This window comes from Anopheles gambiae, chromosome X, assembly GCF_943734735.2.
Source record: "Anopheles gambiae chromosome X, idAnoGambNW_F1_1, whole genome shotgun sequence".
Classification (NCBI taxonomy): domain Eukaryota; kingdom Metazoa; phylum Arthropoda; class Insecta; order Diptera; family Culicidae; genus Anopheles; species Anopheles gambiae.
The window spans coordinates 5452331-5468156 of NC_064600.1; the positions used below are offsets into that span (position 1 = coordinate 5452331).

Consider the following 15826-nt stretch of genomic DNA (forward strand, 5'->3'; position numbering starts at 1 on the left):
GCTTCACGTGGCTGCATAATCAGAAAGCTCATATCCCGCTCCCGGTTGTTCGATGGATTACAATGCGCGAAGCGCGAGAAACCTTCGTCGAACCAATAAATTACGTGATAGCGCACACGGTAAAAGATTTCGCACACACCAAGCGAGCGTGTGTGTGTGTGTGCGTGTAGTGTTTTTGCTCCTCCTAATGTGTGCATTAAAACAGTCGAGTGAAAGTATACGTATTATACGGGTTTGATTTGCTGAGAAGAGGTGTGCAATAAAAAAAAAACAATAACACAAATTAATGCATAACCTCCACGAAGGGAGGCAATCAGAGATTTCATCGGAAAAGGGAGATCAGCAAGAAGAAGAAGAAGAAAAAAAACATTCATCCAAGCAAATAAATCCATAATCGCGCTTGGAAATGTCATTTTCATTAGCTCCACCATTAACGCCCGGTTAAACGGTCGCCCGGCAAGATTGACGAGTGACTTGAACGCTGCGGCGACGACGATTATAGAGTATTGCGATGGATTATTGATTTGTACTGCAGCGAAAAGAAACCGCTCCATACCTGCCGCCGCGTGGGGTTTTATTTTGTCTCCTTCGCTGCACCAGTTTTTCAATTTCACGGAAAAGTCCAACCGTCCGGACGAGCAGAGCCTCCCTTACACGGGACAGCACTCCCTTCGGTGCCACAAAGCAGCTTCCACCAAAGGGAATGGCGGAGAAAAACCTCCTGCCGGACTTTCCCTGTATGAGTTTGAGTTTGGTCGCATTTTCTGCTTTTCCGCGGGTGACTTTTTTCTTTGCCCTTTTTTCTGGTTTTGGCTTTGTTTCACCACTACCCGAAGGGAAAGTGGCAGCTTGCCAGGGAAGGAGAAACCTCGCCGCATGTGTGAACATTCTTTACCCCGTTGGCCCGCGGGAATGTTGTTTTCTTCTTTCCTGTTTGTCGCGCGTTTTCCACTTCCTGGATGCTTCCAGCGGTGCAGATTTTGCGCTTCTCTGCGGGCTTGGCGCGGAAGAGCCAACCGTTTTGCAATTAAGGTGCGGAAGAATTTCTCGTTGCGTTTTTTTTTTGCGCTACGTATGTGCGTTCAAGAGCTAAATAAATAAATACACAAAGTAGCGGAGTGGTTTGTGTTTGTCGCCATTCTGGCAGTGTGTTTTGTTGAGAGGGTTTTATTTTGTTTGTAAATTGCAACTGAACCAACATACCCAAAACCAGAACTTTCACTACCGGTAACACATTTGCAGTTATTTTGTCCAAAAGTAGGAGCAAAATGTTTAAAAAATTAAACCGCTCATTTGTACCGTTTGGTAGGGCAGTAGAAGAATTTCTTTTTTTTCGCACCACCAGCGACGAACCCGATTTTTTTTTTTTTGCTTTTTTTGTGCTTTCATTGCACAATGCAGCTCAGTTCTAGTCCGTAAGGAAATGGCAGAAAGACACGCCACCCCCCTTCCCCCCTTCCCACCATCTTGACTGACCTACTAATGGCTCTCCTGTCCGTCAACAAACCGACACATTCTGGCACAGTTGCCAGCTGCCCGCTCAGTAAGCCGATGCGCATGAAATGCAAAAAACACTCCGCATCGTGCCGCCCAGACCGCAGCTAAATAAATATGTCGATTTCATCCCGCGTGCCGTGGCGCCGCGGTCACAATAAGCAATCGCGGCGTGGAGCAAAACAAGGCAACGAAAAGAAGGTTCGTCGCCTGCTGCTGCTGCTGCTGCCCGGAGATGAAGTTGTTTGTTTCGTGCGTTAGCCGCAGCTTGCTAAGCTTTCGAGTCGATGGGTGAAATTTAATTTATTTATTTTAGAAAAGGAGGGTTGGGGGCGGAGGGGGGGGGGATTAAGTCTTTCACAAGCTGTGCAGCAATGATCGAATAAGCCACGTTACGACAAGCAAGAGAGAAGCGAGAGAGAGAGAAAAGGAAGCTTAAACCGTTTCATTAAGTTGGCCATACCTCATAATCCATCACGCGGATCCGATCGATCGATTTGGCGACACGCATCAGATGCGCTGTGTTTCACTTTGTAGTGATGTAAGAGACCATCCCCCCCCCCCCCCCCACACACACACACACGGATGCCCTTTTTCGGTTTTGGCGTGCATCTTCCTGCAAAAGGGTTTGCTGTGCGTCGGCGATCTGCTGCTGCTCGTCTCATCCAACGCACGGCCCTGAACGCCTCGCTCAAGCCACTCGGTGCAGCCCGTACAAGGGCAGAACCGAACTTTCAGCCTCTCGGATTGTATTAGAAACGAGGGCGAGGGATGCCACTCCTGGTGTTTCTTTTTCTTTCTTTTTTTGTTTTTGGCGAACAAAGTCGGGAAGTTGCAAGAGACGACCGCCTCGGTAGCGTGACATTTGTCTACCAAAACCTCTACCATTTGTCTCGTGCAACAGCAATCGTACGCAGAAGCTGCAGGGGTTGGTTCGGAGCTTCTTGTGGATACTGGGTTTGCTAAGTTGATTGTTACAGGTTTCTGAGATGTCATAAATTCCAACAGTGATCAAACGTTCTGTTCCGGGATGTACTGTTCGCCATCAACAGACAGATCTGATCTGTCATATTTGATTTTGACAAATCATGTACAAACATCAGCCGTCACAAATGTTTATTTCAACTACTAAATGTCAACATCATTACATCAACAAGTACTTTAAATGTTCATTACGTCATAGAATTAGAAAGTTTACTGAATGCTCCATCAACCAATTAACTTCCTATACAACCAAACGTCTCTTCATGACTTTCAAAACGATCGCACTCGATAAGTTATTTGGGCTGAATTTCAAAGATGATTCTCCAACATTCGTCTGCCATCAATCTTCACTCGTTTGTTTAAGCTCATTTGTCAAAATTCTTAGATTTCCGCTTTTTACAATTAACTTTCAAATTGTGAATTTCGCAATTAGAATTGAGAATCTTATTGTGCTTTTCAAGTATAGTATGAAACCCTTCCATAGACGTATGGCCAACTTGTCTGGAATTGATCCAACGGAAAATGGCTCAAAGTCTGCGGTCCGTGTGCATCTTTGGTTAAAGTATAGAACATTACAGAAATTATTGTAGACTTAAATTGTCCGACGAATATAAAATCCAAACCAAACACTTTACAATACCGATCTGACTGCATAACTGAGTAACCCTGCCTGTAAATAAATCCTCATCAAAGTACGCGTGCGCGTGTTGGTGATCGATGGGATCTCAATCTCCGCCTGGCCCGGTAGCTTTTGAAATGACACCACGCGGGAGGGATCGTTTGATATGTTTGGAAATTTGTGCCTCTTACACCCATTTTCCAACGCTGTCATACCGTTTTGGTCGTTGTTTTGAGGTCGGGTTTTAATCCCTTTTTTTTTTTTAGTGGACTTGGTGGTGTTTCTTCGCCAATAGGAACTGGCTGACTCATCGATGGCGGCGTGAGATCGACCTTCACTATTTTCGGACCAATCGAGTTGGAGCCGAGAGGAGGGAAGGGTACCTTCAAGTTGTCTAGCGTGGGATAGTACAGCCCAAACCGTAAACACCGGAGGGCCCTTTAAATCGAAACGCGCGAAAAGCGATCGTGAGGATTTTGGGGGGGCATCAATCGACAAGGGACAAGCTGACAGTCACCCGAACTGTCACAGTTTCATGTACAACGATGGAGCTGTTTTTTTCTTTCTTTCTTTTTTTTTTTTGTTAACATTCACTGCAAAATTGTTGCTTCCCTCCTGATCTCCCCCTGGGTAGGCTTTCGCGGACTTTCCCTTTTTTTCCTTGGCCTGGTGTGACACACTTCCCTGTTCGCGTCCAGCCAGAACCGGTTCCCCGGAAGCAACCGGTAACGACGGATGGACGAGTACGGGAAGTGAACCTTGTGCCGCTTGCGTCTTCCATTCCTGAGCGAGTTTTTTTTTTATAAGTTCGTTTTCTCTTATCCCAAGCGCCCGGTAACATGGGAAGCAAACGGGATCACAAGTAAAAGTGATCGACGCGATCGCTTCATTTAGCTTTGTGTGTTTGCTGTTGTTTTTGTTGTAGTTTGACGTCAGTTTCGAACGGTTCGTCGAATGGAGACACAGAGCGACTTCAAAATTAGCCCAGCAGCCGTTGGAGTTCTGTTGGAATTTCCAAAAACCTAGTTCTGGGATATTATAGATGGAGCTCTTTGGAGATCTTACTTCAATGATTTTGGAAATTAAAGATTGGAATGGCTCTGGGCATTGGGCATTGAGATGTTAGGGATAATGGACAGGATCTAAGTCTATTTTCTCCTTTCCATTTGTCATTCTGTACCTACTTCTTAAACTCCTCCAATATCCCAAATTCTAAGATATTAGTCAGACTTTGAAAATTAAAGATTGGAATGCTTTTGGACATTGGGATATTAGGGATAATGAACAGGATCTAAGTCTGATAGGCCCTTTCCATGTGTCATCCTGTATCTACTTCTTAAACTCCTCCAATACCGCAAATTCTAAGATATTAGTCAGATCCACAGTTAGAACTTCAAACTTTTCAATCTCACTCTCAAAGATATCTTCTGGTGATACTTTTTACTCATCTCGCTTCGGAACTCTTATTCCTATGCTTATATACCTTATTCTTATTCTACCAGCATTTTTTATATATGTTTCGCAAACGAGTGATTTCCGCCGACGACGCCACAAGATTCTTGGAGGTGTGCCACTCGATTGGTTGTCAATTTGCATTAAAAAAATAAACCTCCTCTTAGCCTTCAGCCACCCTACACCGAACACTTTGGGTTGGTCGCCTGCCCAGCACCTTTAGCAACGCAGCTCCATTGAGTCACTGTCTGTGGCGATGACTGTGACTTTCGAGCATCTAAACCCTAGACCTAAAACAGCATCCGCGTAATTTGTGTGGAGCACCCCACGAAGGGTCGCAGCAACAATTTTCAAACTTTGTATTTTTCTTCTGGTTCATATCGTTCGTTCATTTTGGAAGCAAACGATCTAATTCTCAGGAGCTGTGTTGGCCCAATAAATAAGAAAAGATATGTACTAACATCTCTACACTACAGCAACAGCACAAATGAAAAACGAGTTCATGGTCGCATCCAGCCATCTAAAAGTGGAGAGCTGCAGACAAATAAAAACACGACCGAACACTCCCAACAACAAATTACCCAACCCTTTTTGTGGGCCAATCGAGAGCAGCTCCACTTCTTGGAAGGGTCTCAGTTTTTTTGTTTTTTTTTTTTTTTTTTTTTTTTTTTTTGGCGGATGATTACCGTTGCAGTGCTGTGAGCCGAGAGTTTATTGTCCGGCAGCAAACGAGCGGGTAAAAAAAGGGCAACCTTACCGGCGTTAATAAAAGGTAAGGGCCGCGGCCAACAGCACAGCCATAAGGTTCCGCGGGGCAAAGGTTCACCATAAAGGCAGAGGGGGTGAGTTGGAGGGTGTGCGAGATATCCAAAAAGGGAAGGAGCAGAGCTGGACACGTTGAACGACCTTTGCTGGGGAGCTGGCTGGATGCGCATTCATTTCGAAAGGAGCTAAAGACGGGCGAAACAGAAGACATGGATGGGGCGATTGTGTCTTTTTTTGTTTTTTGTTTTTTTTTTTTTTTTTTTTTTTTTTGGCAACATCTTAATGCAATCGAACCCTGCTGCGAAGATGTCGTGTGTCGTTGACCCGTTGTGCGAGTTGTGCGATTTTACCTCCCATTTTTTTCAACTGCCGTTTTTTTCCCATGTCTCTCCTGTGCGGCAGGCTCCAACAGAAGCGAAAGAGACGGAAGGGAAACAAAAACGAAAAGCAAGCGCGATGCGTTTTTCCTTCCACTGCCCATCTGTCAAACGCTGCGTGCGAGTTAAAGCCTGCATGTGTGTATGTGGAAATCGCAAAAGAAAGCATCCGAAAAGAAGAGCCTAACGCAGCTCTTTCGAAAAGAGGAAAGCGTCTTCGGTTTGGATCTCTTTTACTGCGCAGCACGTGTGTGTGTGTGTGTGCGTTATTTTTATATGATAAAACCACCCGAACTCCAAACACACACACGCACATGTTCCACCTACAACCCAGCAAAGCTCGCACGTACGCGGGGTGTGTTTTCACTTTTCTCCTAATGAGCCAGTGATGGCTCGAGTTTCCCTTCCAACGTGCGTACGCTGGATGCTTTTGTGTTTGGTTCAATTTCGCTGCGTTGAAGTCTGTTGCGAGCAACGCTTTATTTGCTAAACATTAAATATGCGCTGTCTCCAGATTTTTTTCGAGATGTGGCAATTTTTTCTGCAATAAAAACTATATTTTGTATACTCTTCTGAGCTGCTGTTACGATGAGTTGCCGTTTTACCTGGCTCAGCTCCTTTTAGGATGGGGTGGATGCATGCAGCATAAATTAAACCATCCGTGATAGAGCGTGAGCGGACCCAAATCGGTTCTTCAGATGGTGTAAATTACACACCGAAAAAAAGGGGGGATGATTTCGAAACACCCAACCAAAGGCCCAATCCTTCGTGGAAGCACACCAGGATGCGCTAAAGTAGGCATCATTGTGCTTTTATTTGGGTTTTTTTTGTGCCTGAATCCTTTCCTAAATTTCTACCTTCCAAAAAGAAATTAAGGCCAAGGATTTAAATGAGCCAGAAGAATCAAGCTGACGAGAGGATAATAATCAAAACTGTGTGTGTGTGTGTTTCTTCCACAATGTTTTGCTGGACCTTACGAAACTCGTTCAGCTTTCAAACGAAACTACAGCCATACCTTGCTAGAATACCCTGTCCACACCCAGAAAAACTAACGATCAGGTACGCTTACGGATTCAATCACGATATCCACAAAAAAACCTCCCCTGGAACCTCATACCCCCGTTCACTTGGAGGCGAAACAAAACGCGCAAGATTTTGACACAAATCCACCCGTGCTCCCTTTTTTCCGTTCGAGTCAGAAGCAGCAACAGCAGCAGAAAAGCGCGCGCGCTCAACAGATAAGGAAGCGAATGAAAATGAAATAATTAGCCGCCCAAGCGCAAGTGCCCACTACTTCCCTGCCCGGCCCCGGCGGAAGGAGTGCTGACCCAGTTTTCGGCCCAGAGGGGGAAGCCTGGGCAACCGGCGGCTTCGATTCGCTAATTGGCCACACCCGAGCTGTTCGGATAGCGTTTTGGCTAGCGCCTAGGCGAGGAACCTAAGCAAACCAATGGTGGTGGTGGTGGTGGTGGTGGTGGTGTGTCTGTAAATCCCGAGGTCGTGTTTTCTTTTATCACTTTTCACTCACGGGAAAGCAATCATCCCCTTTTTGTTGCGAATTTGTGGGTTTCTTCAAACGCTGTACCTGGCGGGCTTGCCAAAACAAAAGACTTGTAGTGCCATATATGTTCTTTCTACTATTTATATACGTACATAATTGGAAGATTTTCGACAAAATGACAACTAGTTGAAGACTCCGAATCAAGAAAATTAAAAAAAAACGGATACATGACGCTTTACAATACAAAATAAAACCGAAAACAAACCCTGCAAATGCTAAGCGACGAACCCCGAACTCTTTCGTTGGAGATTTCTATCTTACAAACTAAAACAGTTCACTCGAGAGACGGAAAAACAAAAGGATACAAATAGAGCACACGGAAACACACATATACAAACATTGCGCGCACACAAAGAATGTAAAAATTCGCGTAGCGACTTACCTCTAGCATTTTGGGAGCCGTTTTGGTGCCGTTTTGTGCCACGAGGTGGCTTTCACCCCGTTCCGACGCCGACTCCTGTGCCCGATCCTTTGCCGGGCTTTAGTTTGTGTTGCTCGAACAGCAAGGACGAATGCCCTTCGCTTGACTGCACTGCCCGTTGGGTTGCGGTTGAACACGATGACGTTGGGTTGAGCGCGAAGGGATGTTTGCAAAAACAAAAAACAAAACAAAACAAAAAAGCAGCGAACCGTCGTTGCTCCCTTTTCTTTCGTAATTTTATGTTTTTGGCAGTACAGTAAAAGGGGGGAAGGTCGTTACTTAGCTTGCCCCTTTTTCCCTTACTGTTTTGAGACTGTCACACACGAGTTGTTTCTTCCTTTTTTTTACCTTTCAAAACTGTAACTGTAACTATAACACACAATCATCCACGCGTCTTCCAAGTCCACATGCTCCGTTTCACCAGTGCCGGGCTTCTCTCCGAGCAGGGGAGCTTCAAGAAAAATTTAATAACTTTCTCAAACTAACCAATTTCTTCTCCTTTTTTTATGCCGTAGTTGGCCACTTAAAATCACTTGATGTCACAGTCAAACTTTTCCCTTTTTGTTGGCGCTACTTTCTTTGCCCGCACAACGCACCTAAGGTGCGGAAAATGGGTAACGAAACCAAACAAACTGCGAGCGGAGAAATTTCGACGGTCGACGGATCCAGGTTGATGCTGCTCGCTGCCCGACCTAAACACGACTAACGGACACGACGTTTTTTTTCCACCAAGCGTGCACTAGCGTCTGCACATTTTAACCGCTCATGCATGTCTGCATGGGCGGCCTGTGCAGCTACCATCGCCTGGCCAACAAAAAGTTGAGTTCTTTTTTTTTTCTTTTTTTTATACATTTTGTGTAACATTTTTTCAATTCAAATTGCAGTTATATTTTGCTCATGCTTGGGAGAAAAAAAAATAATACTATTTTTTTTTTGTAATATATTTTAATATTTTATTGCTACTTTTTGGCCATGCCCATATTCCAGTATGACGCAAAGGGCGAACAGCACTGTCATTGAGTGGCAAGTGAGAAATACGGCTCACCAGATCGATCGTGAGAAACTGAGTGTAGCTGTGCTCAGCTGAGTGCCGGTTCGTTAAATTTGCTGAGATCCGTTCCACAGGAAACATATTTCTCGTATAGTATCTTTTTTCAAGCAACCTTGCATGCACTAGTTGAAAAGTTGCGGGAATAATGAACCGATCGGCTCACTATGGTCGGTAGAATTGTTCAATGGACAAAATTATGGAGTGACCTTAAATAGGCGCAAGGCCACGAGAGTGACAAAATGATGACGTAATCAAACGGCTATTTGACGCAGTTTTGACCCATTGCTATGGTAAAATTGCTAAAACGCATTTTTCTATTTGATTTATGTACCTATGAAGTACTTCTTAAACAAAATATTGATGATATACAGACGTTGACAAGATGTTTTGACAAGGTTGACAAATTTTTCAACATTTTGTCACCTCCGCGCCAAATAAAGAAATTTAAGCAATTATTTGTCAAAGCATGTAAAAGCGTGATATTTCTCAACTTAATAGCAAAATTAATATGTTGTAAACATTTTACGAGTGCCCACAACAAGGACGTGATGATTTCATTAATTAACCCCAGTAAATCCTTGAGAATGAAAAATTATATAAGTTTGACACGTTACTCATTAAATGCATTATGAGATTCAAGTAAGTGTTAACTATGAATTCTTTTTTTTTATTTTCACCCTTTTCACATTATGAAATCATAATGTTAACAAACAATGAGAATACCAGAATCTGAAAATATTTTTTTCCGTTAGTCTTGAAATCACTTTAAGGTTAAGCTCTACACAGTTACTGATTGAGGATGCAGAAAAAATTGCTTGGAATGTAAAGTTTCATACCAAAACAATCAGGGTTCATGCGAATACTTGTTTTTTGTATCTATTTTATAGCTCCCTTTAAAATATTTTCACTTTTTCGCTCATTTTGCTTGGGGATATTTTCTCGATGGTCTTTTTGTGTTTTTTTTATTTATTATTATTTTTTCTTTTTAGTGCTGGTTTTTTTTTTGGAAGGTTTGTTTTTAATGCTGTTCACTCTCGATAATCCACGATTGATTGAGGATTATTAAATTAAGTTATGAAATGTTTGTTTGTAATTTTCAAATTTAAATGTTTGCATCACTACATGAATTGATTATAATATTTCATACATACTCAAATTTCGTTTCGAGAGCTAATATTATTAAAAATAGAGAGGTATTTATAATATTTTTTTTTAAATAAATCTCGCTACTTGTGGTTGAACACGGATTAAACTCATGCATTCGGTTGACAAAAGTACGGATTAATGAGCGTATGGATTAAAAAGATGCGTGCACAGTAATTCTCAATATTTATAATCTACTACTCAAATAGTTTTGAGTAAGTTCCACGATTGAATGACTATTGCTCAATTTAGTTTTTTTTTAATTCATCCCTTCCATTTTGTTTATCATCTTAACGTTCAAAAAATAACTAATTCAAACATTTAGAGAGCATACAATAAACCACATGGCAAACTCGCAAAGTGTTGGCATACAGCAAAAAAAACCTTAAGAGATCTTGTATTGCCACCGCGGTCGAGACTAGGTTCGACTGACCCAAACTCCCGTACCTGTTCCGTTCCAGTTATCGTTCCAGGTACTTAACCGATTCGCCCATCACCACCACCGTCGCGCTTGTTTGAGCGAAGAGTACAGCTGGCCAACTTTCTTGACCCAAACAAACAGCGATACACCAAACCAAAAAGCAATACAACAATAGTGGTGCCATTCCGGAGTATGCGCATGTGTGTGTGTGTGTGTGTTGCGTTGCGCGTGATGTAGCTGTCCGAGCTGTGCTGGATGCTGTAGGGACCTGCGCCGCCGTCCGAATCGGTTTCAGTTCGGCTTGGTGTTGGGCGCGCACGCACACACTGCGTAACGGCGTTACATTCGGTCCCGTCACCGTTTGGTGGAATTCCGTACAGACATCGTTCGCTGAGGTGAACCGAGCATCGCAAGCAGGTCCAGAGTGTGAAGCAAAAAAAAAGGAAAGAAAGGAAGGCGATCGTGATCAAGCTCACAGCCTGTTGTCGCGCGCGCGCGTGTGTGTGTTTTTGTGTGCTACTGGTAAGCCTTTTGTTATCGTTTAGGGTTTAATGGAAGATCAGGCAGGGGTTTGCGACCGAGTATTTAAAAAACGGAATCAATTTCAATATTTTCCACCCTCGTGCAACAACAACAAATAGTTGCCGTGCTGCGGAAGGGCAAAAAAGTCAAGCACGAGTGAGAAGGAAGACACGGAAATGCCTTCCAGACATAAGCCAGATCCCTGCTTGAGTGTTGATTTACACACACACACACACACACGCACACAAACAAACAAAAACTAACAAGCGCAGCAGAATGATCTCAGGCCCCGGGCGATTGGAATGTATCGTGCACTGTTCCCACCCGTTTCCCCCTTCCACTTTTCCTAGGCGCAGCTTCTAGAAAGCTATCACACACACACACACACATACACAAATACACACACTCCAGGAGTAAACTGGCCTTGGCTGGCCGAGACGAAAGAAAAACAGCACGCGAAACAGGTTCGCCACAATTTCCTTCACGCGCCCTCTACAATCATACAACGCCATCCCCAACCCACTTCCCCCTCTTGGAACCGAATGCCCACCAGCGAGAGGGGGGGGGGGGGTGGTTGGCGAGGGGGCATGTAAAAGGGTGGCGAGGTGCAGCTCAAACAGCACCGCTCAGCGCAACGCAACGATCAACACACCGCTTACGATCAACCGCGGCGGCGATGCGGTTTTGTTTACATATTAATTAACTTTGGAGAATCTTACCTTAGCACGATCCGAGAGAGAGAGAGAGAGAGAGAGAGAGAGATGGAGGAAGAGAACATGAGAGAGAGAAGAGAGGTTGGAAAGACACATAACCTAGCAATGGACCGGTAATATTAGTGTGTGCATTAGAGAGTGCCAGTCAGTGTGGGAAGGGATTTGCTCGTCGAACAATCTTCCGGAATGTCCGTTGCTCCTTGAACGTGATCCTGATAAGATCTTGTCAACAAACGAGAGGGGCGAGTGGTTCTGTGAACGCAAACAAAGCGAAGCCAGCGCTTCAAGCAGAATTCAGAGAATTTCATCCCCGCATCGCACCCGACAACCCTTATTGCGTCTCGGCTAGAAGAAGCATCAAGCGGAAGTGAAACTGTCGGAAGCCTCTCTCTGCGTGGTGTGCGTGTCTTTAAAAGCAAAACTTTGAACGGAAATTTTCCCCCATCTGCATCCCATCAGCATTGCCCTTACCCTTTTCTCTTCTCCTTCGTTTCCTCCTCAGATTGCGAGAAACGCTACTCCAAAACACCCCCCTCCAAACCAATGGAGCGCGAAAGGCGGCGGACGGACGGGAAAGCGTTCGCGCTGCTCGCCGGCGCCGTGCTGGTGCTGCTGACCTGCGTCCAGCTAGCGGCGAGCTGCAACGAGATGGTGTGCGCCTCGATCGTCTCCAAGTGCATGCTGACGCAGAGCTGCAAGTGCGACATGAAGAGCTGCACCTGCTGCAAGGAGTGCGCCGAGTGCCTGAGCTACCTGTACACCGAGTGCTGCAGCTGTCTCGAGATGTGCCCGAAGCCGAACGAAACGTCCAACGAGCTGTCGAAGCAGTCGCACATCGAGGACCTGGAGGGTTTCCCCAACCTGTACGACGTGATCACGTCCGAGCAGGATGCGCAGGGCCGCTGGAAGGTGATCTCGTTCCCGATCGACATCGATGCGGCACTGTACGGGCCGAAGGGTGACGGTGCGACGAAATACGTTGTCCGTGAGTAGCGTTCTTCGGGCGGGGTTCGTTTTTTTAAAGTGTTTTTTTTTGTATTCGACGATTTTTATGTTTGTTTCGCAAGATGTTTGAATTGGTTCCAGGAGTTTTTGTTTATTTTTTTATTTTATTTCCTTAACATGTTTCGTCGTGTTTTGGCATTGTGCTGACATGCTTTTCGAATGAAATGATGCAACAAATTGTGCGAAAAAAATAATTAAAAAAAAAAGTTCAAAAAATATCGAATTCAAGAAACTCCAAAATCGTTGGGAAAAGCCTGCAATTGCAACAATCGGCAACTAAACGCTTCCTCTACCTTTCAGACTCGACCGACATGGATCTGAAGCAGAAGTACGAGGATCCGAACAAAATCACGGTCAACTGTACCGTCGCCTACCAGGCCCAGTGCATGTCCTGGAACAAGTGCAAGGAGAGCTGCCGGACGATGGGTGCCAGCAGTTATCGGTGAGACATCATTTCCCCCCCCCCCCCCCCCCCCCAAAAAGGTAACATTCCGATCGATAGGCGCACTCTAATCGCTTCTTTCCCTTGCCCCCTTCCGCCCTACCAGCTGGTTCCACGATGGTTGCTGCGAGTGCATCGGCCAGTACTGTCTCAACTACGGCATCAACGAGTCGCGCTGTCGCGACTGTCCCGAGAACAAGGAGCACGACCTGGACGACTTCGCGCCAGAGGACGAGCTGGACTACGGGGACGGGCTGGGGCCGCTCGACAATGCGGCGATCGAGTCGACCAACATATGAATCGGGCTCGGGCTGCCGGTACTTTGCCTGGTCCGCCGCTACCTGACCGAACGCATCATCACCCCATTCCGCCGATGAGGGCGGATGCGGGACAAGCAGCATAATAACGCCAACGCATTTCGATTATCGTTTAGCAGGGTTTTATTTTCGGTACGATTATTATTATTATTATATTTGCAATTCTTTAATCCATACGACATAATGTAAGATTTCGAAGGACGTGGAAAGTCCGCAGGGGGCGCGGAACAAGGAAGCAGAGCAAGGCAAGCTGTACAGAGGCGAACACTTAGGTCCATTAGTGTAGTGTTAAGGCAAGCGTTAAGGCACTACTAACTTACGGCAGCTGCGTTAGATGTGTTATAGCAAGGGCATGGGATGTAAGCAGCAGCTACTGCTTCCGCTCTGGAATAGGGCTTAGTAACAAGTAACGGAAACAATCAAAATAAAACAACACGGTTGTATTTAAAATTGTACAGTCAAAATCTTCCCATCAACTCAAGGCAGCACGATGCCCCTGGATGGGGTACAATCAGGGAAGGAACAAGGGAACTTCACTTTTGCCAACCCGAATAGCTTTAAGCAAGCAGCCGACCCACTAAGCCATCTCTTATTTGCCCCCCGTGTGCTTTATCGTCTGCTTTGCGATTGATCTGTAGTGTGGAGTGTGCGCGAGTTGTGTTAGCCATTAAGCGTAGGTCCTCTGACCCTCTCAAGGCACGCTGAAAGGTGGTGAGAAAGTGAACAGGAAGTATTGAGCAATGCAGAATATTACTAGCCTGTTATCTAGCATGAGCACAAACGCAAGCAAGTAACAACATAGAAATTGGTGTACAAAAGAGTACTGTATCTGTATGTTAATGTGTGCTTTTGAGATTTAGTGTCGAACGTTTAATACTCCTGCCTGTCCATGTCCATGTTCGTAAGCCGAAATACAAGTGTAATCCCTCTGTTGTTGTGAGATACAACACAAACAAATTTAATTCGAGCGCAGCCTGTGTTTAATTGATTTTTTTTTATTTATGATCCCGGGAGATATAGGTGCAAGTTTTTTCCTAATGCAGCAATCATTGTTTAAACCGCTGGAAGTCGCTTAACATGTGCAAGTCAGGACGCACCAAGCGGCCTTGCTGGGAAAGGTTTTAGACTAATCATTATCATTATTACCTTCCAGTGTAACAAAAGCTACCTGTATATCTGTTAATAAAGCCTCATCAATCTAGTGCCTTTGCCTATCTCCTAGTACTCCGCATGCTTTCCGATCTTTACTGGTGTGACTTACTGGGGAGTTCCTGAAGATTTGTGAAGATTTGTCGGTGCTGTTTGAATTTGGGACAAACGGAAATGGTGTCTTTTTTTTGTAGTTGCTCTCGTAAAACCCTGTGAAAGCAATGCCGCAACACACACACACACAAACACATAGACAACACGCTCGATAAACGAGGCAGTATGGCAGCAGTACGATCTAACTGAAAACGCAGCTGCCGCAGACCGATACGTAATACGAGCGCTATCTTGGGCGAAGAAGCGGAAGCGTTTGTTTTTTTCCTCCCTCTTCCTCTTCTACTTCTCGCCACTCTCCCGTTCCTCAGATAGGGTTCTTTTTCCTTCGCAATGCCATTAGGATGTGTTGGCAGGCTGGCTGGAAGCGTGCCCATTACCGACAACACGTGACGGCCTGTTAGATCTCCGCTTCCCGTTTGCTCTTCTAGACGCCCGGATCGCCCTGGTAGGTCTGGCAGAGTTGTAGTTATGCATCTTTTGTGTTATGTTTCTCTACATTAAAGAGACTTCACTCGGGCTTCATTCGTGTCATCTCAAGACATCTAAAGTGAAAATAATTAGTGGAGGGAGATTAAAACCATGCGGCAATCACATCAGCTTCAAGAAGTACACGAGCCCCCCTTCCTACATTAACGACCTTAGCAGTACTTTTTGCGTATCAAACAAACACACACACACACTAACACATACAGATCGCCCTTAATTACTTCACCGCATGTGCAAATGTCGGCAAGCGAATGAGGTTTGCAGGGACGGCCGTCCATCCGGTCCATTCGAAACTTCAGAACACACTTCGGCACATTCTTCGGCTGAGGAAACGAGCGCGGGAGCGGGCGCGCGCGCGCAATCTTACATCTCATACGCGAGCTAATCATCCGGCGGGGTCTTATGGTTTTGTCTTTAACAGTTCCCGCCCGCCCTTCCCCAGACCCCGCCGACTGTGGAGGGAGTGTGGCGAGCGTGTTCTCGCTTGCTCCGCTTGGCCGGGAAGAGTCGTCGCATCACCGGGACGCCCACGAGATCCCATCCCGGCGGGTTCGGGTCGACTCTCTGTGCCCGAGTCGAGTCAGTCTGGCTCTAACGATCGTGCCGATCGGACGCCACCAAATCGGGTGCAAGAGACGTGCTTCCGGAGCTACCGCAGCTACCGTGTAGTGTTATTGTTTACTGGTGCACCAAGTCCTTGGGTCTTTGGTAACATTCTGTGCTTCAACGATATTCACCAACAAGAAACAGAAATCTTCAAAGTAAGTGTAGATTAAAGTTTGGAGTAGCT

General features: G+C 45.4%; 3 protein-coding genes and 1 long non-coding RNA gene across 8 annotated transcripts in view; 2 read left to right on the plus strand and 2 right to left on the minus strand.

Moving 5' to 3' along the window:
* LOC1271960 (uncharacterized) overlaps positions 1-8462 on the minus strand; it is a 34418-nt gene extending 25956 nt beyond the window's left edge. For 2 of the 3 annotated variants that reach the window (XM_061657874.1, XM_061657856.1), the window contains exon 1: positions 7635-8462. Coding sequence is in view for 1 of the 3 variants with exons in the window: in XM_061657885.1 (XP_061513869.1) it covers positions 7635-7643 (9 nt within the window). In the remaining 2 variants the exon portion in view is untranslated. The remainder of the gene's footprint in view (positions 1-7634) is intronic. The other variant, XM_061657885.1, reaches the window with a different exon arrangement.
* Positions 8463-10428: 1966 nt separating this feature from the next.
* LOC1271959 (protein twisted gastrulation) lies at positions 10429-14511 on the plus strand. Of its 2 annotated transcripts, none has more exons than XM_003436915.2 (4): positions 10429-10810; positions 12026-12508; positions 12829-12970; positions 13077-14511. In XM_003436915.2, exons 2-4 carry the CDS (start codon positions 12067-12069, stop codon positions 13267-13269), a joined length of 777 nt encoding a protein of 258 aa, XP_003436963.1. In that variant the 5' UTR covers positions 10429-10810; positions 12026-12066; the 3' UTR covers positions 13270-14511. The 2 variants fall into 2 exon arrangements, with proteins under 2 accessions (XP_003436963.1, XP_003436962.1); XM_003436914.2 differs by having other exon boundaries at positions 10505-11922.
* On the minus strand, positions 14263-15324 carry LOC133393353 (uncharacterized). 2 transcript variants are annotated; one of them, XR_009766119.1, is made up of 2 exons: positions 15188-15324; positions 14263-15092 (listed from the first exon to the last, which is right to left on the minus strand). It is a non-coding gene; the product is annotated as an uncharacterized LOC133393353 (long non-coding RNA). The 2 variants fall into 2 exon arrangements; XR_009766117.1 differs by having other exon boundaries at positions 15179-15314.
* Positions 15325-15472: 148 nt separating this feature from the next.
* LOC4576076 (SPARC) overlaps positions 15473-15826 on the plus strand; it is a 4706-nt gene continuing 4352 nt past the window's right edge. Inside the window, exon 1 of the mRNA XM_001237310.4 lies at positions 15473-15797. The gene's annotated coding sequence lies outside the window, so the exon portion shown is untranslated. The remainder of the gene's footprint in view (positions 15798-15826) is intronic.